This window comes from Aptenodytes forsteri, unplaced genomic scaffold, assembly GCF_000699145.1.
Source record: "Aptenodytes forsteri isolate BGI_AS27 unplaced genomic scaffold, ASM69914v1 Scaffold292, whole genome shotgun sequence".
Taxonomy (NCBI): Eukaryota; Metazoa; Chordata; class Aves; order Sphenisciformes; family Spheniscidae; genus Aptenodytes; species Aptenodytes forsteri.
Window position 1 is genome coordinate 309,126 of NW_008795435.1, and position 21,826 is coordinate 330,951.

At 39.0% G+C, this 21,826-nt stretch overlaps 1 protein-coding gene across 3 annotated transcripts in view; it reads left to right on the forward strand.

Moving 5' to 3' along the window:
• TMEM106B (transmembrane protein 106B) overlaps nucleotides 1–9,540 on the forward strand; it is an 18,974-nt gene extending 9,434 nt beyond the window's left edge. For 2 of the 3 annotated variants that reach the window (XM_009281029.2, XM_009281030.2), the window contains exons 7-8: nucleotides 2,844–2,897; nucleotides 3,660–9,540. In XM_009281029.2, the coding sequence (XP_009279304.1) occupies nucleotides 2,844–2,897; nucleotides 3,660–3,798 (193 nt within the window). In that variant the 3' untranslated portion in view covers nucleotides 3,799–9,540. Of the gene's footprint in view, nucleotides 1–334; nucleotides 446–2,843; nucleotides 2,898–3,659 lie in introns of all 3 variants that reach the window. The other variant, XR_657669.1, reaches the window with a different exon arrangement.
• The last annotated feature ends 12,286 nt before the right edge of the window (nucleotides 9,541–21,826 follow it).

Here is a 21,826-nt window from a genome sequence, read left to right on the forward strand (position 1 = left end):
GGAGTCCCCATCCCTGGAAATATTTAAAAGACGTGTAGATGAGGCGCTTAGGGACATGGTTTAGTGGGCATGGTGGTGTTGGGTCGACGGTTGGACTCGAATCTTGGAGGTCTTTTCCAACCTTAATGATTCTATGATTCTGTCACCTCTTAAAGGCACGTAAGTTAGCTTTATGTAAACACTGAATCCTGTGAATCTGCTCACCCTTTGGATGCATGAGGAATAAATAAATGTGGCCTTCATAGAACTCATGCTGATACCTACCTAGTTGTGTGTTTGGTGCAATAATGCATTGAAACTTCTTTCATGGCCAGTACTGTGGCCTTAATTTCAGCAATGCTGTTGAGAGTCTGTTCCCGACAATAGCTGCAACTTTTAACTGCAAGCTGGTGACTATCCTTAGAAAAACCTGGATGACTTTGGATGAGTAGGGAGATGTGGACAGGTAAAAGCTGCTCTGCCTGTGGCCTGAACTGAATGGATTTCGGGCTCTTCTGCTTGATAGCTGCAGCATTGGCAATAGTGTGGAAAAATGATGCGCTTGCTGGTCCAGCTCGGAGGTAGATTGTGCAGTCTTGGAGTAGAGGCAGAGAAAACGTCATGTGTCAGTGCCAGTAGTCTGTAATGTGGACTTGCCCTCCTTCGGGACCGCAAGTGTTTGTGAACGTTACTAGAAGAACAGACTAATAGGTGATTTGTACATATGTGCGAATACTCATTGCTTCAGCACAGTGACACTAAGCATGGGCTATAACTGGTAATAAGAGACCCATAACTAGAATTTTGTGTCAATTCAGGATCTAAGTTCTTGTATGTACTAATACAGAAAAGTCCTACTACTTGTAAGTAGCACTCACTGGCTTTGTTGTGATGTGTTTAAAGTGTACTAAACAGAATTTGAGCCACACACAAAACTATAGCTTTTCATTTTCTTCAGATTTTCTGTATGTTACACAGTTGGTATTAGTTGACCTCCCTGACCTGTTGACAGCTATTGTTGTTGATGGTTTCTGCTCTTTCACTGTATTGTGAGTCTTGAAAGCCTGGGTTTGCTGTATGGAGCAACCCTGGAGACAGCAAGTGAGCTTCCTTAGTTGGAACACCCAGCCAACATAGCTTCAGCTGGTCTTAGTGGGGTTTTGTATTTGTTACTGTGTTTGGGTTTTTTCTCCACATACAAATACTTAACTTCCCAGTGAAGGCCCTGGGATAATCTTTGTAATACAGATAGTATTGTAGAGATCGAAACACATTTCAGTGTTTCCCCAGCTAGTCAATTTAGGCCTTGTGTTAGTCATAACTAGCTAGTTGTTTGGATCCTGGAGAGCAGGTGTCCTGTAAAATCAGCTTAGGTTGAATACAGGAGATCTTAGACACCTGAAGTGTCTGCATACAGTCATCTGGACTCAGCAGACTTGTATGATGAAATCAGCATCATACAGGGCACTTTCACCCATTTATTTTAGAGAGCTGGCTCAATGTGGAGTTCACCTTCAGTGTAGTTTCCTAGCTACGGTTTTGTGCTGTGGTGTGTTTGGGTTGGTTTTTTTTTTGGGGGGTGATGGTGTGTGTGTGGTTGGTTGGTTGGTTTGTATGTTTTGGGGTTTTTTAAACAGATTTATTTCCAGATAATCTGGACTTAAAAAAACAGTATGTTGGTGTTGTACCTCTCTGCTTGTCAGCTGGTATGTGCTGTTGAATACGAGCTGGCTTTATATTATGTTACAGGTTGTCTGTATTTTTGGATTAGAAAACTACAATAACTGAGAATATCTGGCATTATGGTCTAACTAAATCCTGTTTTAAGCCTAGCAGGAAAAAAAAATCAAGATATTTGTCATTACTATAGATACCAATATAAAACAGCTTTTAATACTGAACTGTTTTATTTGTATTTTCATATAATTTGAATCACCTGTGTTCACTCACTCTTTAATAGTTCATCATACGTTTGTTGGTGCTGGGGAAAAGAATGACAATGGCATGCAAATATTGTGGGTGGCTGCCATGCAATCTTGTTGCACTGATCACATGCCTTTCATTCCAGAGCTGGTAAATTTGTGACCAAGAGCAACTGATTTAAGGAGGGGGGGAAAAGTATACGCTTACATAGTGCTCTGTATAACTGGTATGTAGGTGCACGTCAGAAAATGTAAGTCTGAAAAGGTATCTTGCAAGAAAACAATAAATCTGACAATAACTTCAAAATCTCTGCAGATTGGTTAAAGGTCACTTTGCGTAATACAGAAGTGGATGAGTGGAAGAAAAAAAGGGACTTTCCTAAGTTCTTGATATTTTTGAGCAAGAATAGCAAGCCCTCAAGACTTTTTTTTTTAATAGGAATTGCTACTTTTACATGAAAAGCTGCTGAAGTTGGCATAACATTGATCTCTTGTTGTAAATTTTCATTTCTATGTATAAATTTGATAACATGAAGTGAAATTTGCAAATTATGTCTATATCCCTTCATAGTAAAAGTCTTTATCAGTGACGAAGCGGTATTGACGTGCTTTAATGTCGTTGTTCCGGTTAACTTTGGTTAGCTTCTGAAAGATGGAGTGACCACTGTCTCACAGAATGCTTTTGTTGGCAAGCATTACATGTAAGCAAGCACACGTGAATATAATTCACGTGAAAGCAAGACTATGTATATAAAAGTAGACCTAGGTGAGCATACAGTCACAGGCAGTGTTTTTGAAGAAGTATTTTAGTTGCCATTGCTAGCAACTCTATACTCTCTATATACACAGCAGAATTTCCAGTTGAAGCCACAATTCTTGCTTTTTAGATAATTACCTGTAAAAGCTTGATGCAAATATAACAATTGTTTTTCTTTTTTGCAGTGACTTCTGTACTTTAGCATCTATCAAAGTGCATAACATAGTAGTGATGATGCAGTAAGTATGGAAACTTCCTATTTGTTGGAAACAACTTTAAAAGCCATATAATTCTCTTTGAAATATTACTCAGAAATAGTTAATTCTGGAGTCTGTGCATCATAGATAAAATGAAATCAACTTGCTTTCTAGCGTAGTAGCTTCATAGTTCTTGAAACTGAACTGTGTCTTTTGACAGGTTCTAGTAGTGTAAGGACACCTGAATAGGTGGAACTGTTACTACTGTATCTGCTCTGCAGTTGGGCTGTAGCCATGGAGCTACTAAGGTCTCATAGTTTGAAATGAGTTTGTATATCAGCCACTGTTAAAAAAAATTGCTGAGATCTTCATGATCTTCAAGTGGTTACAGGCTTCTGGTACTCTGCCAGAGCCTGCTTTTCGTGGCTGCGTAAATAGCAGCATGGTGGGGTGTTTGGGTTTTGGAGGAGGGGGAAGGTGTAGACCGACTGTGGATGTAGCTTCTCGAATCATCATTTGCTTTCTCCCTGCAAAGCAAGGTATTAATGAGTAAACCTCAGCTTTACCATCATCTTTAGGAAAAAAAGTCTGTGCTCAGGAAAGCAAGTGTCTTTCATGGAGAAAATCTGAAGTGGTAAACTAGTATTGTTTTAACTTTATTTAAAACTTTCTTCTTAATAATATTATGTATTTTGTTCCAGAACTTCTTCCTTAAAAACCCTAGTAACGTAGAAACACTCATCCCTAGAATAGGGAACTGAAGTCCCTTACAAAACAAATCTCTTCTGTTTTTGTCTTTTTAAGAGTGACGGTGACAACCTCTTACTTTGGCCACTCTGAGCAAATATCCCAGGAGAGATACCAGTATGTGGACTGTGGAGGAAACACAACCTACCAGCTGGGCCAGTCAGAATATTTAAATGTACTTCAGCCTCCGCAATAAAAGCACCTGTTGGTTAGTGTGGAATGACTGCTGTTGATGCTTGCAGAGATCCTTTGAATAGGACTTGTACTATGTGGAGAGTATGTGCATGTAAAGCGTAGCGAACGTGGTGACCTGTTCACTTTAGATGCAAGGAGGGAAAAGGTGCAAAATGTATATAGATGCACTTGTTAAATGTTGTGTTTTCCCCTTCTGTTTGCTTTCTATTACTGTAAGCACTTCTGTCGAGTTGTGTGGTGGGAGGGAGAGGGGGAATATCAGATTCTTGAACTGAATTGGGACCTTTCCTTACAGTGTGGCACATCACTTAGAGTAACTGTGTGTATGTCTGTGTTTAGGTGAAATGTGAGCATTTTAGAAAAATTGATACTCATAAATTTTAAGTTTATACTTCAGTTCTTGATATTTGACTATTGAAACTGACAGTATTACTACTTAAGTAACAAGATTACTTTGAGGTATCTGGGTGTGAAACTTCTCTTAGTAAACCAATGCTGATAGTTCTTTATTTTGGGATTCTACTTTTTATTTGCTATACGTGATTAGAGGTGACATGCAGTCTGTGAAAGCCAGGGAAGCTCTCTTGGATGACACTATACTTGAATGTTCAACTTCTAGAATCTGGCATCTTTTGATTCATATTCCCTCCTGCTACCTCTGCGATGTTATAAGGAGAATGTATGTTGTTAGATTTAAAGTTGGGTTTAAAAACAAAACAAAAACCAACCCCTAGAATCATTACTGACAAAGGAAAAATTTAAGACTGTTGAAAATGAATGGGTAAAGACTCTGATGGCGTCATTCTACTTTGTTTTTTAGTAAACTTTTGAGTACAGCTATTAGAATCAAGATTGTGCAGTTGGAACTAGGTGGGGAAACTGTTCGAGCATGGGTTTGGGCAGCTTGATGTAAATTTTCATCATTTTTGTTTTAATGTACTGTGTATCTAAGCTACTTGTAAGTGTTAATATGTTGGGGCGTGTATATTTAGTGTGCAGGCTCAATAAGCAGTGCAGTAGTTATCTGAATCTCCAGAGCACGCACAGTTCACATCAAAGTTATGTAAGGGAGAATAAAGCAATTCTTTCTCTGAGACTAAATGCCGATGTAATCATGCGACTGACTTATAACAAAGCTGTTAAATAGTTTCAGCAGGATAGTTTGCACAGTGAGAATTTCTGGGGTTATTATCAAACATGGTGATTGTAACTTTTGGGTCCAAAGTTGCCTGACTTCTGAAGGCTGACTGTTCTGAGGGTTAGGTACAAAACTTTTTAATTAACTAGATTAGGATTGTTTTATTTCTGAATTAGATAAGATGCAGCTGTAAGAAGGTATTATTGAGACTGTTGCATTGTAATGAATAATATATTTTTTAAAATAGATGTTGCAGTTTTTATGCTGCCCATCTCCTGGAAATAAGCTATATAAAATGAATTAGCAATAAACACTATGGAAAAAGGCTGCTGAGTAACTTCTTGCAACTAACAATCTCTTATGCTCCAGTACTTCAGTGAAGGTACATGTCTTTATTACTCTTTTCTTTATCAGCCTTTCTTAGGTGGACCTAATTGGGTGGGTGGGGGAAAGAATGTTGATGATGTAAGACTGATTTAAAAGAAATTAAGTAACCATAAAAAACCTTCCTCTGTTTGAATGCTATGTTTGAATTACTCAATGTCTATGAAAAACTTTGGAACTTAAACTGTCAGTTTCATGTAATTGTTGGTAAGATGAAGATGTCAGCTTTTGGCTTTGGAGGACTTCTGGAACTGGAATAGTCAATTCTGACGACTTACTGTAGTTACATTCTGAAAATTATTCTTGAATCTGGGTACTTAAAAGTAAACATTCTTTATTACAGCTTACAATCATAAGAGAAACTAATTCACAGTTGACTCTAATCTTCCTAGAGTATAGATGAGGTTCAGTCCTGTGGCTGATAAAATGCACGCAGAAGCTTGTCTGATGGTCTGAGTGTATATATAGGTGATAACTAAAGACCAGGATAGTGGGGAGCTGATTAGAAGCAGAAAGGTAAACTCTACTATGTTACCTGTTGTGGAAAGACTTGTTTATATTGGAGGGTAGGGAGAGAATTCTGATTTAAACCATGTCAGACCTGAAGTCACCCAGCAAGTGATATGGGTTTTTTCTTCTAGGCCTAAGTATTTACACTTAGAGTGTTGGTTTTGTTTGTTTTGGGTTTGTTGTGTTTTGTTTGTTCTTTTTCAACTTAAAAAAACCCCCCAAAACAAGAAAACTGCTCTAGGCAGGTATTTATATCAATTTAAAACAAATTTTTCTTCAAAGGATAAAAGGTAATCTAAAATAACTGGAATGGCACAGTGATAAAATTATTTGGTGACAGTAGCGAATGCTGCTTGAACAAGCGTGGCGGGGGGAGGTTACACTGTTTATGCAGCATTGAGACTCGGACTGACCTTTGAAAGTTTGGTAGACATGCTGAACAAAATACGTACTTAAATCTCTGGACCTTATGTTGCATGAAATTCTTGGTATTGGCTAATTTAAAATAATTATGAGTGGAATTATTCTTTCCGTGAATGTGGCAGAAGGGGGAAGATACAACTCTTATTTTTGATGTCTGTCATCTGGGATATGTAATGGATGTAGACTTACTGAATGACTAAGAGTTCTCACCTTAAAAATAAAGGCTGGAGTAAAGATCCTATTGAAAAATCCTCAAGTGAAGTCAGTTACAGGAAAATCAAAAGCTTAAGGTTCCACGTGTACTAGTATGTCCTTGCGAAACTGTCAGCATATTACTAACCAAACAAGGCAAGATTTTGAACTTACCTGCTTATCTGAAGAGATGGTATATTAAAATTAATAGTTAAGACATCTGTTTGAATACTTAACTTAGACTTGATTTTCTGTGGCTGAGCTTGGAAACATGCTAAGGGAGCAAAGGAAGTCAGTATTAACTCATATAACTTTGTAAACAAGCTATGAGAATAGATCCGAGTGACAGACCTGTAATTATTTCACATTTATTTTTTATCTTATTTTAAAATAAAAAAGGCAGGCCTTTCAGTTCCTTGTAAATCAGTAAGTACAAATTCTCTCCGGAAGGTCAACTTGAAGAATCGTAATCTTTTTTCTGGTTTGTTTTCCTGTGTGTAAGATGTTTTCTGAAGTGATTCGTATTCCACTTGTAGCTTCCCCATAATCTTCGAATACTATTAAATACATACATACTGGCATTGTAGCGTTGTGTTTCAAGGGGTTTATTTCTAGTATAATTCTTTTCACTTGAATGTTTTGCAGCAATTCCTGTACCAAAACCTGTTGCGCTTTAAAATGGAAGCTCTGTTAGTTATCTCTTAAAACAGTGGTCCAGATGTTGCACTGTAATGGCACCATTGAAAAACAAAACTTAAGGTATTCTGTATAGAATAACTGTAAAATTTCAAAATTATAACCTAAGATAAATTCATATGGAACACTTAAATGAGTAAAAATGTTGGCTATTTGGCCATTCTGACCTGGAGAACAAAATTACTTTACGTTTTAAATATGATGCTTTAAAAATGAATGAATAAAGCCACCAAACAAACTCAAAGATCTAACCATCAAATATCCATTTGGAGAGATTTAAAGGGAAGCGCTCTTACTAAAAGATGTAGTACCTGACACTTTCTCTTGAATTCCTGGTGTGGGAAAAAGCCTGTAGAAGCTCAGTCATAATCTGTTTACTCATCTTGATATTTAGGGGATAGTTGCTTAATTCTTAATGTTTCATGAAGGCAAGCATAACTATCTTTTTCCTGTGTGGTATAGCTTTGAAGTTCTCAATGCGCTTCTGATGCGTGCATGACCTTGATATTAACATTGTGGTGTTTATATTTTGCAGCCTTATGTTGGCAGACTTAAGTACATGCCTTAGTTGACTTTGCTCCAAATTGTCCTTGAAGTTCTGCAAGTGAATAAGTTGTTGTTGTTTTTTTTTTTATAGTAGTACATTGCAAACATGACTCTGGGCTTTTTAGTGTGTGGTGTATAAAGCTAACCATTTAAGCACTGAGTCTCTCAGTGCTTGGATTGAACTGTTAAGGTCTTTAACCATCTGACTGAAGTGTTGTGCCCTCATGATGGAAAGGATGGTGCTTGGAGTAGTATGAGAGAGATTTTTAGATTCAGAAAATGTTAAAAGAAAAATAGCGTTATTTCTTATTCAGTACTTAAGGCTTCCTTTTTTTGTGGTGGTGATGGGGGAGTTAGTTGTGGTTTTGTTTTTCTTCCCACCCCCCAAACCGGTAGTGGGACATCTATCTGTTCCCAGACAGCATCTTCTGAAATGGGTGACTTGTTTCAGAGTTGGGCAGCTACGTGAAGCTTAACATCAGTTGGGCTGGACTTCAAGAGTTAAGAGATAAGTAAGACTAGCAGTAATACCTCTAAGAACTAAATTTTTTACTTGCCTGTCTAACAAAATGCCACAACCCTAGCAATGCTTCCAGGCTTACTGTTACTTCTGAAAGGGAAGGATGAGTAATGTAAGTGCAACCAATGTACTTCAATAACGGACTACTGCAACCAGCAAAACATTTATTAGTGTTGGCCCTGGTTGTGCCAAAAAGTCCAGATTGGGGTTTTTTTGTTTGTTGGGGTGGGGGGGGGAGGAATAAAACCCAAGCCAAAACCCAACCAAAGCATGTTGAAAACAGTAATTTGTGTATCGCAAAAACATCCAGTGTTTGTCTACTTGAGAAGTCACCTTCCTATTTTACCTTTAGCTGGGGAATTCTGGTCATTACCAGAGGGGTAGTTTGGGGTAGTTTGTTCTGCTGCCCTACAGCTTTTGCCGTGTAAACCTGCTCTTCTGCCTGTAGGCAGGCCTGACAGGAACGGTTGTCTGCAGGGAATCTGTACAATTAAAGTTAGTGTCAGGCCCTACAGCGTAGTGTGAGACTGTTCGGTGGCAGTAACATACTGATCCTCATACTGTCCTCTTCCACCAACCATCATAACGGTCTTACAACCTGGATGCATGTGTCTTTTGGGTACTGAAACTGCTTTTGCTTTGTATGGGCAGGGATATTTAGCACCAGACATGCAAGTATATTACGGTGCCTGAATATTTTGGGTCTGACTGTCAGTGATTTAGTTCTTTTTTTGTTTTGTTTAAGGAAGCAAACTTAACCACTGTTAACATCCACTGTACAGAGTGTGCATATAATAGCTTGAGATATGTATAGAAATACTAATGAGTGATACCTATTTTTGTAACAAGAATTGTAAACTGTTGTTCTTGTAACTGTGTAGCAAACAATCTATCAACTTAAGCATGATAAACACTTGAAGTCAAGGCGTATTTGGGAGTGACTTGCAGGACACAGAAGCTATCTTCATGTAAGTTAACTGGGACAAAGGATCTTGTTATTTAGAGGTTCAACACCTGGAATTAACTTCATTATGAATATGTTTCTAGGCAGGATTGTTTGACTCAAAGAATGATATTAAATTTTCTATTAAAAAAAGCTTGGGTCATGTATCTTTTTTTTTTAAACTGACTTAATACTTTTCTCTCCTCCTTCCCTATCTCCCACAAGTTTTCTCCCTATCTCCCTGTATTTTTCCCACAAGCTTTCAGGTATTTTCAATGGTATGATTTCAATTTTTGTAACTATTGGCATTCCATGGTGTGAAAACTTTGCAATCTACTTTTTTTTATACTATGTTTTATTGTGTTAAGTCTCTAATAAACTGGAGTATCTGAAAGCGAAGCACCGAATGTGAATGAATTACTCTTGTCTGACTGGACTACTACTGTAACTGAGTTAAAAACCTGGGCTGTTGTGGTGGGTTAACCCCAGCCGGCAGGTGAGCCCCCACCCAGTTGCTCATACACTCTTCCCCCTGGTGGGATGGTGGAGAGAATCAGAAGGACAAAAGCAGGAAAACTCATGGGTCAGGGTGGACAGTTCAATAGAGGAAGCAAAGGTGTGTGCACAGCAAAGCAAAATAAGGAATTCATTTCCTATCAACAGGCAGGTGTTTACAATGGGAAGACAAACACCATAACCCCAAATGTCCCTCCTTCCTCCTCCTTTCCCCGAGCTTTTGTTGCTGAGCATGGTCCCGTATGGAATATCCCTTTGGTCAGCTGGGGGCATCTGTCCTGGCTGTGTCCCCTCCCAGCTTCTTGACCACCCCCAGCCTACTCACTGCAGGGTTGGGCAGAGTGGGGGAAAAAGAGGAGGCGGCAATGAAAAACGAAGCCTCTGTGCTGTGTGAGCACTGCTCAGCGTTAGCCAGAACACTGGTGTGTTACAACACTGTTTTAGCCACAAACCCAAAACACAGAACTGCATGGGGTGCTATGGAGGAAATGAACTCCATCCCAGCCAGACCCAGTACAGCTATTTACAAAGTTATTTTAAGGAACCATTATTGCCTAAAAGCTTTAACCTTTAAAAGCTGGACAACAAAGAACATGGCTTTGAAACATTCAAAATGCCCGTGATGTTCAAATGTTACAGGTAGTCTTACACAGATGTTTTGGAACACCTTAGTGGGGGTTTTTTAAGGCTTCTCCTGGAGAAACCCATTGTATATTCACGACTGCTACATTGGTTTTCTGATATGGATAACTAATGCGGGTCTTAGTGTGTAGGGGGTTTTTTGGCTGTTTTGTTTCAGTTTGTGGATCTCTTTAAAAAGGCTTATATTTTTGTAAACTAAGTTTAGATGGGAAAATAACTACGGTCATGCTTGCTATTTTCTTTTTCATATAGTCCTTTTTCCTTCCCAGAGTTGTCATAACCATTGTCCAAACTTCCCACTTTGGACAAGTCCTTTACTGAACACTATAAATTGGAGAACAATAACCTTTAAGCAGTATTTTGCAATGTATAAATAAGAGCTTGAAGAGATGTGAAGAACTGGTTCTCTTTTGTTCTACCTGTCAGGGGACAGCAAGGCAAAACTATGTCTTTAGCAGTGAACAGTTTTATTTGATCCAAATACTTCCAACAACATGATTTGGATTCCTCTCCTGTTTTTTCCGTCCGGAGCAGGTAGGGGAGTACAAAGGCGAATTCATACCAGGCAAATTTCAAACACCACCTTGTCTGGCTGGAGAGTGTGAAGAAGATTAAAAGGGAGTACATTGACAGATGGGAATAGGGAAATGTGAATTTGGACAAATTTAAAGACCCAAAAATTGCTATTCCAGAATACCCAAAGTAGATGTTTTTGAGATCTATCTACTGAACGATCTGACATCTTAAAATGGCCTCATTTCAAAGACCTGACAATGACAGAAACTTCTGAAAGATTTTGGAAGCTTCCCTGGCGGGCTGTAGATTGCCTTCCTCTTACTTCTCAAATTTTCATACAGCTTTCTATGTAACTGAGCATGTACTTGGGATATGTTTTTGTGCTAATACGTTCACCTGAGAGGACTTCGGGTACACTAGTGATGAATGACACTAATTGCCTTCCAGTGTGAAGATGATGTCTATCTGGCAACTTAAGGAATACCAAATCACACATTTAATTTTGCTAGAAGTCTCTTGATGCCAGATGAGGTAAAGATCCCTCTACATTCTTGTTTTGATTTTTTTCCCCCTTTTTTTTCCCCCCCCTTCTCCTTCTCCAGGAATCCCTGCCTCCTAAGCCTGAGAGCTGAGATGCCTCCACTCGTGTTTCCTGTGTATGGGTAGCAGGTGCCACACAGTTTAATGAGCTGTCATGGGCGCTATGGAGTTGACCCTGCTCCATAATGGAGCTGATTTTTCATGAGCCAGTGAGTCACCTAATACAGTAAAACTAGAACTTGATTAAGGAGCTTCAGCATCACTGTAATTTAACATTTCACTGACTGCAGTTATGGATACCTGAAAGGTAATGATGTATATCGTTCTTGAGAGGTTTTTAGGAAGTAGTACTTCTAGCAGCCCTAGCAATATAGTTGAGGTTGAGAAATGAATGTAATTTGCCTTTGTCTGACTTTTCTTCTGACAATCATACCACAAGACTGTTGCTCTGGTACTGTTCAGAGGAGTGATACAAGCGTTACCTCAATAGATGGTAATAGCTAGAAAAACAAGAAGTAAAGACCTATGTTTTTAATGAGTTTTGGAGGCTTACCTTCTACTGGGATATATATTATTTCTTAAACATGAAGTCTGTCTTAAATAGCTTAGGTTTGGGGAATGTTAGCAGCTGTCTGCGTGGAGATCCATTTAAGCGATTGAATTCACCCACCATAAACTTGTGACTGAATTTTACATTCAATATGTTTAAACGTTCACATATCAGTGCAACTATTTCACTTTCCATGCTGACACGAAGTTTGTGAACTTTTCATCAAATATGCAAAGAAATGTTAAAATAAGCCTTAGAAGCCCAAAATATTGCTGCAGAATATAGATTCTAACTAATTAGATAACTATAGACTCGTACTGTCTACAACCACTTTTGCTTGTTGCCAATCCAGAGATGGGGCAGAGTTGCTGTTTCCACACCACTTTTAACATACTATGTGTCCTGACGTGCCTGACTTCCCTCTGAACGATTTATGATCGGGAGAGGATCCTGGCTTCTTTAGCCTCTCTACCACCCTGTGTGGCATGCCAGGATCCAGCTCTTCAGTACTGGTAAATATTCTCGGGGGTCCAGGACTGAAGTGTTGCCTTGTAGACTTTAGGTGGGCCAGCAGTGTTCGTGGAGGGACCCAGCAGATTTAAGCCACTCTTTGATTTCTGGAAGCAAATTAAGCAGTTGTGTAGACATACCCGGTGTCTGGCTCCTGCAGATGGCTACCAAGCTTGCCTTTCATTTGCCTTCACTAAAAATGCAAAAGAGTAGGACAGAAGGAAGCTGAGACTTAGAAAAAAATAAAATGTGCTAATCTTATGTTGCATGCTGACAACTACACTGTTTGATATGCTAATACTTGAAAAATCCTATTTAAACTGAAAGCTGGGCTTCTCAAACGTGGGAGGGATTCAATTTCCTTCTCAAAAGAGCAGTAGAAATGCTGAATACAACTGAAGGTTACTTAGTAACCTTGATGAGACCAGCTAAACCCAGGGTCCTTTATTTAAAAGACCCTCCCTGGCCCCTAAGACACCCCCCCAAAAAAAACCCCCAAACAAACAAACAAAAAAACCCCAAAACAAAAAAACCCCACCGCTATTATTGCCAATTTATTTGCAGATCTAACTGATTGCTACTTACAGTGCAGTCCGAGGCACCCTAGTTTTTATTCTGGTGCTGTTTAATCTTTTTTTTTTGCAGATGGAAAACTAACCTGCCAAGGTCGGCGTGCGCTGCTGCCTTCCCTCAATAGGTGGAGCCAGGAGCCTGCGGCATGTGCCGGTGGCAGCAGCCTCCGTAGCGAGGCGGGTGTAGTTCAAGCGATGCTTGAGGAGCTGAAGAGTGCTCCCTGAGGAAGGGAACCGGGTTAAAAGTGTGTTTCTGCTTCCCAGGCCTTCACCGCCCAGCCCGCCCCGGTATTTAAGTGCAACCAGAAGCAAAAATAACCTTTCAGAAAAGAGCAGGGCTGTCCCTGTTGAACTGTTCAGATGAAATGGATTTTTAATCTAATAAATCCAGTATACGGCTTTCATTCTGAACGTGTGAAATATTCCCATTCAGAGATCTATTTTGGATTTTAAAACGTAAGAGACCTGAGTATGTATTAACTGAGTAGCAGCGAGAATACAGTGTCGATGCTGAGACGTTTAATTCAGCGAAAGACCTTGAGCAACCCCTGTTTGTGTCTGTGTAGCTACTTAAAGCTTACCAAACTCAAAATCTGTTTGTCAGGTTTCAAATCCATTTTCTTGCTCTTCTTGTGATGGCCTGATAACCACAGTCTGCTTCGACGTTCAAGCTGAATTGTTTGGGGTTTTTTTTAATCCATTATTGCCCAGTTGTGCTGGGGCAATATGTCCCACTATGTTTGCTGTCTGCCTATGGTATACCAGCAGTGATTCAATGGTACTGATGATAGTCGTCTTCAGAAGACTGGAAAAACGCTGCAGAGAATTTTGCTGCCAAGGTATGCTGTTGGCTCATTCATACTCGGCTCACTGTCTGCCAGCACCCCAGGCCCTTTTCAGCACAGCTGCTCCCCAGCCCCATGGTGCTCAGGCTGTCTCGTTGCAGGGGTTGTTCTTTCCCAGGTGCAGGGCTTTGCATTTCTCCTTGTCAAATTTCATCAGATCCCTAGGACCCATCCCTCTAGCGTGTCCACCTCACTCTGACTGGTGGTCTTCCACTTGAGTGTATCAGCTAGTCCCTCCCAGTTTGGTGTCTTCTGCAAACTGGATGTGTGCATTGTCACCTTCTCAAGGTCACTGATATGGTTGTTAAACAGGACAGGTCCTAGTACAGACTCCTGACCCCAGTCAGAGTACTGCCCGTTAACCACTACCCTCTGAGCCCAATCATCCAGCCAGTTTTTAAACTGATTTAGCTGTCCACCTATCCAGAACATAATGTTCTTGCTTGGATACGAGAATATAGTGGGAGATGGTCTCGAAAGTCAAGCTAAAGTGGAGATAAATGACACCGACTGCTCTCTCTTCATTCCCAAATCCAGTCACGGTGGTCATGATATCCCCTTCATAAATCCGATCCGACTGCTCCCAGTCCACCCCCTCCTCCTTCCCATGAGTGTCTTCCAGGAGGACTTGCTCTGATTTTCCCAGTGAGACTGACTGGTATGTAGCTCCTGGATTTGCTTTTTGACCTTTGCTGAATGTGGGGGCAACATTTGCCTTTCTCCAGTTCTTTTGGACCTCTCTGGATCTCCACAGTCTTTCAAAGATGGCAGAGAGTGGCCTTACAATGGCATCAGCCACTTCTCCCAGTACCCCTGGATGCAGAAATGCAGAGGGCGAGCCCATGCCTCTGGAACGGTGGCAAGGGGCCGAGCGCGTGGGGAATCAAGCGGTGGGTTAAAGGCCCCAGGCAGAAGGAAAGCTTTTGTAGAAGCTCTCCTACCACCAAGAAAAATGTTTGAATTATACAATTACAAATTTCAAAATTACTCTAGAAGAGATCGATGTAATATTTTCATTCCCTGTAAATCAACATTACCTTTTATCCTGCTGAAACCATGACCCTTGACTGTCTCTGAATTCAGTAGGTTTGGATTGTTCCTAAACCTAGACCTGTGCAAGGTCACTATAAATCTGTGGGAGGGGATGTTACCAGCACAGCGATTAATACCACTACCATTTTATTAACACGAACACAGGTAGAATCGGATAAATGTGTGTTAGACATAGAGGTGCTTACGTGAGATACTCTGTTCAGGCTGCTGGACTAAGAAAACGTTGTTAAGAGAGGATCTTGGTTAAAAACAATAGCTGTGGACTCTGTCCCAGGGGCACCTACGCTATTACTGAGGCAGCTCCAAGACCTTGTCACTATCCATGTTTCCCTTAACATGTCACAGTGATGGCTTTAAATATATATTGTGCTACAGAGTCCTAATAAGTAAAAAATCTTTTTTGCATTGTGCGAGTGTACCTATCTTGGTATCATTTTCTGACCCTGTTCTCCACTAGATGTCTTCATCGGTATTTTAAAGTACATAAAATTAATACTGAACTTTGAAAGGTACTTTGTGCTGCTACCTAGAGAATGAAATACAGAAGGTACTTGTTCAGACTTTTGAGTTTTACCGTATGATCGCCCTTAGATAGCAAGTTGTTAATAGTACATTGAGAAACCTATCCCAAATTCAGTCTCTAACACATGCCTGGGAAAATCTTATTTCTCAGACATGCCTCCCTGTGTAATTTTTGGTGCACTCGCATAGTAGACTTGAAGTTTGTACCTAGTAATCTATTTAAAATCAGATGTATTGCTTAATGGCTCGGACCCAGCATTTTAAACCAAAAAATTCCTGAATTCATTCCCAGGCTCTCAAATTTTGACCTTTAAAAAGCAAACTGCCTTATTTTGAAAATGTGGATATTCTTATCCCTTTGCTACAGAGAGACTTATTAGGATAGAATATCTTCAAGATATGTAGGTTAATCAACACTATTAATGCAAATCAGATTTTGAAAAGCAATTTTCCCGTGGTATGAACAAGAGTATATTTGAGAGTTACATGTACCAGTCTATCTGGAGCGGCATCTATTTTCTGTAGACACTTAACTTTGTAGTAAATGGATATCTGGTCAATAAAAATAACCTCGGGTGACTGAGTTATTTCTTAGTAGCTGGGGGAGGGGAAATTCACTTGGAGGGTGCAAATGTTTAATGTAACAACAAATGCAGTGAGCAGGCTGGTTAGCGTTTCACATCTATGCTCCTCCACAGTTTTTACGTCTATAAGGCATTGAAGAACATCTCTGACATTGCAGGATATATTTGCAGTCACCATGCAACAGACAAACTGGTCTGGGATTTTAGGTTGATGAGGATGGTGTTTTGCTTGGTTTGGGGGTTTTTTTTTTCCTTTTCTTAGTCTCCTGAGCTATTTGAATAATAGATACTGTTAGCAATATTACCTTACAGGGTAATCAGTATAACCTTGATCTGACAATGTAATGCATTCATGGTGGGCTTCACTAAAAACATTCCTGGATATAACTTATCTATCTTTTCTATTTTGGGAAAGTCATCTGGACAGCCTTTGCACGCTGCCTAATATTGTGATATTGTGATTTTTCTATTTTGGCAAAGTCATCTGGACAGCCTTTGCACGCTGCTAATATTGTGATACTGAACCAGGAGTGGGTGGAATCTCATGCATGACTACTTCTGGATAATTGTTCAATACCTACAGTCCAAGCATGTACAATTAACTATTTCCAGCAATCCAGAGTTTCTTTGCCGTTATGTCTTCAGGAAAATTGGAATCTAGGTTCGCAGCTGCTATTGTGAGACCACAGCAGATGCGGTCATATAGCTAGACACTGTGGCCATGACCTCTGATGAATTGCTATAGCACAGCAGTGCAGGGGGGTTTTTTTGTTGTTGTTTTTGTTTCCCAGGCCTGATCATGCGAACTAATTACCGAAGAGACTTACAAATGAATGTACCCAAGTTCCTGGGGCTTGGGTTCCTGCAGGAGGGCACACTGCAAATAGCGCCGTTGCCTTGCAGCGGCAGCGGTCGCTCCATTAGGATGGCTGATTGATAGCGGAAGGTGTGCAATGCACGGAGGTGTGCAAGTAACTGCCAGGAGACATCAGCTGGGGCTGTACAGAATCTGACCCAAATCTCATCTAAAGTGTCAAGAAGAGCAATTACTTTATTGTGGAGGTATATGAGACGATCGGTGATTCAGCCTGTCTGTGCATGTATGCGCCTGCGCACGTGCACACATTTCCCATGTGGGCTCCTGATCCGTTGCATTTGCAATCTCCCCTTTAAGCCTGTGATTACTATGCTGAAAACTCATGGAAATAAAATTTATCATTAGCATAACACCATTCAAAAAAGGATGGTTTGGGGTTGGTCATTTGAAGGTAAAACAATGCTTTTCATTTTTCTCTGTGACTATTCTTTAGCTGAAGTAAACAAATCCTGCTCTAAAAAAAATCCATTCAAATTGCATGAATGCTAAATGGCGATGTTGTCAGGGGAGTTTAGAGCCGACTTCACAACTGATGATGGTATAGAAGTCACAGAAAATCTTTATTTCTATTCATCGCCACTGGTCATGCAGTGCTGCAAGATCAGTGAGCACTTTCGTTGGATAACATCGAGCATCCTTGGAAAAAAAACATAAAAAATGACAAATATTGAATCTTTGTCTAACTAGCAAAGTATAGTCATAATTCATGAAATATCTGAATATGTAAGTACATACAATGTCACTGAAATGTTAAGTTTTTATAAATAAAAATAAATCCCTCTCTCAAATGGAAAACTAACTCCCTCAGAGTTGATGTGATACATTGTGTAATAACTGCTTTGGTGAAACCTTGTAGAAAACAAAATATCAGTTGTTAAGAAATAAAGAAAATTATATATATTTATAAAGTATATTTTATATAAGATATATATAGAATATTTATTAAAAGTATATCTACACACACCAAAAAAAGTAAGTGTGTGTGTGTATATATATCTCCAATATCCCAATAGAAACTACCAGGAAGGAAGAACAAATGTGTTACGTCTGCTAGTACTTTAGGCTGAAATGCTGACTGTATATTTGGTATATTGATAAAGTGGACCAGTTTTTAAATATCCCCTGGAAAGCTAATGAGATTTGCATCTGTGTAGTACTTTCCAAAATGAAGCCATTCATTTAAAAGATGAATGAATAGATGTCTCCTCTAACTTCTGGCTTCCGTGCTTTATTCTTGGGCGAGAATATGACTTCTTATTTAACAAATTTAAATTCTCTACTTCTCCATTTGGCAGGTGGTGATAGGAGAAATTAAATTGTGCAAAGAATCATTGCCAATGAACTGACCAAAAAATCCAATGAACTATAGAAAAAAAAAAAAAAAACCCTCAAAAGTAAAATGAGCTCCTGCATAACAGTGCTATCAGCATGCAGGTGTCAGAGGGAGAAATTTAAAGTAGATGTAAAAATCATCCTTACAACATTGTTTAGCAAAACAACTCATCTAATTCTAAGCTCTTTTCAATTTTTTTTTCTTATTTTTTTCCATAGAAGAATCATGTAGTAGTTTAATTGTTTTGTCTGTTACAAATCCGTAAAATGAGCTCCTGCATAACAGTGCTATCAGCATGCAGGTGTCAGAGGGAGAAATTTAAAGTAGATGTAAAAATCATCCTTACAACATTGTTTAGCAAAACAACTCATCTAATTCTAAGCTCTTTTCAATTTTTTTTTCTTATTTTTTTCCATAGAAGAATCATGTAGTAGTTTAATTGTTTTGTCTGTTACAAATCCCTTGGTGTTTTCCTTTGTCAACTTAATCATTTAATTAGAAGTATAAAACAAATGATTTTGAAAATGATTTTGAGTCCTTTTGAAAAATTGAAGGTCCTGCTAATGAAATATTAAATGCGTCACGCATAAGAAAAGCAGTCATTCAAACGCAGCAAGAAGTAAAGTGTAATTAAGATAATTTTAGCAGAATTTCAAGTAGTTGGATAGAAAGATACACAACTCTTCCATGGTGGGGGAAAAGGATGGTTTATCCCTTGCATCCCTAATTCTATTAAAAAGTAATATAAAATAATCAGGATACCAAGGAAGCAGTGTCATGTATCTTGAAAATGCATTTTGGACAGTTCAAAGCTTAAAGGATTCCCAAACTGTTACGATTTTGTCTGAAAAGTCCTTGATTTTTTTTTTTTAAACTGAGTTCTTCCAAATACATTAAGTGCTGCTTTATTGGTGTAGTACAAAACTCAAAGTCCGAAACAATTTTCCAGAGACATATCTGGCTTTTGTCATTGTAATATCTTGATCTTTCTTTTATAGGCTTATTTATACTTTATTTTTCCTTCTGTAGCTGTTTACAGATTACTGCTCAAACGCCTAAGTCTTAGCATTAAATTATCAGTGCTGGCTGAAATTTGGTATTCATGGAAAGATTTATATTTTATTTTGAATCGGAAGAAAAATTAGGAATTTTCCAGGAAGCAATATTCTGATTAAAATATAATTTGGAAACTTAAACTATGAGGATGTTATCAGGTAATGGGTTTTACTCTGCTGTAGGAGCAGGGTCCCATAAGCAGCTTCGGTCCCTGTCGTAGTTTGTGAGCGGAGTATCCGGCTTACTAAGAGACACCAGAGTTTCTATGGAATCTCTTAGGCATAGCGGAGCCCACCTAAAACTGGTTAAATCAAGATGAGAGGCATTTGAATTTGGTAAAGGTTTCAGTATGAGACCAATCAATACGGTTGGTTTGTCTACTAGAAAAAATAAAAACTATGAGACTAGACGTTAAACCTCTGCATGGGAAGAAGAAGGGTACCGGTACTACTGATGTCCTGACAGCCTTCGCCCGCAGAGCTTGCTTCTCTTCAGTGAGTAAAAGTGCACTGTAATTTTGAACTCTGGTGCATGAGAAAGTGTGTATATGTGTATGTGTACACATATATGAATACACATTTGAGTTATTAAGCTCTGAAGGCCCATGATAAAAGACATAAACATTGATAGTATCAACGAGTCTAAGGATTATTCTGGTTTCTGCTGATGAATAGGCTATTGGGCTTTAATATTGCCTTGTTTAAACTGTATTTTTGCAGAATTATTATTACATAATGACTGTCTGTGCCTTCTTTGTAATATACTGATGGTCTTGACAGATTTTCAAGAGACATGTGGGATTCATTTGTTAACAGTCCCAGGAGGGATGTCATGATGATAAATAATGACTGTATCATCCAGTGTTGTCTCTAGAGCGATGTTCCCTCTGGAACAGGGTGACTGGGGAAAAAATGGCTAATGGCCCAAACTGAATTGACATACAGACTGAAGTTTTCATATGACAGTATATCAAGCTAAATGTGGGTCCTGAATATTGATATACATCACCTCTTCTCAGCGTGTCGTTATCCAAATCATTTCCTGATATAGTTTATTCAGCCTTTCCCACTTTCCTCTGACCTTATTCCTGCCTACAAATGGTGCAGCATCGACTCGTGTGATGGAAATGTCTGGCTTGTAGGCTGTATCAGAAAGCATATTAAGCAAAAATACAATAATGCCTGGAGGCCATAACCCTGGCCATGTCAGGTGGAGGATGCTGGAAATACAGTTTCTAGCTTAGCTGTCATGTGAGATGCATTGAAAGTGAATAGTAAAGTTAACGTTCATATAAGTAACCCATGTATTTTCTTGGGATTTCCAGAACAAAACTTTCCATGTGTTCATGTATGAAATGTGTCTTACAGCCTTGCAGGCCTTACACTGTCGTATGTAGGTAGACTTTCTGTGCCTAACTCACAAAGATGAAGGACCTGATAATTCCAGATGATCAGCAATGGCTGCCCAGGCAGGCAGCTGGAGTGGGACTGTGAAGGAGAAAGGAACAAACATTAAAAACTTCTCGGTTCTGGGAATTAATTACTTGATATTCACAAAGCACATTAACAGACTTGAAGGAAAAAATGAGATTAGAAAAGAGATGTTCCTCCTTACAGGTTTCTAACCTCCCTGTTCACCCCTGTGCCGGGGTGTTTTCCAACAGAGCAGACTCATTATTAGTTTTCTTACATTAAATTTTTGTCATTTCCAGGGAAAATAATTATACATTTTGCTGGCAGGAGATTGCTTAAAACATTGTTTCCCATATTATTTGTTCCATTTATTCTCGTGAATACATATGCCTGTGCACATATTCAGAATACACAACTTATACACAAGATTGTGGAGGGTTCTGCAGCAACAAACACGAATAACAATATGAGGTCAATAATATTCATTAAAAAATTGTTAGCAAAACTGATTCCCGCACCTCTGGCAAACCTACAGTATTCAGTCAGAAACATCTTTTTGTGTCACATTCTGCGAACACCGAGTTAAACAGTGAATAGATGAAAAAAATGTTCATTGTTCTACTAGAAACTAGCTATGGACTAGGTGCAAGCTTCAATATAGTCAGTAGAGGAATCCCACTGCACTGGGACTTTGGAGCAGACTTTACCTGAATTGAGGAAATTCCTTTTTGTTAAAATACTGTTCATTTATTTTGTTAAAATTTTAAAGATAACTTTTATTAAACTAAGAGGTTTGTGAGGTTTATTAATTTTTTTTGAGATCTTTGGTCCAAAGTTATGTAAAAATATTACTGGAAGTTTTTAGTATAATTTAAATAGGGAAAAAAAAGTTGCTTTTTTCTTTTGAAGCCAAAATGAATGTTGTTGATTAGATAAATATGCTTACTTAAATTTTTGTTTTGGGCAATCGCCATTCTGCCAATGATTTTAATGTGATCTGGAAAGGCTGGCATCTCTAGAGCTATGATGACATTTGCTTTCTGCTCAGAAGCAGCACAGAGCTGTAACTGGGGAGTAAGGAAACAGGAGATGCTCCTTGATCCAAATAATACCCAGGGGTTGTAATGTAATGTGAAGTACTGTCCGGAG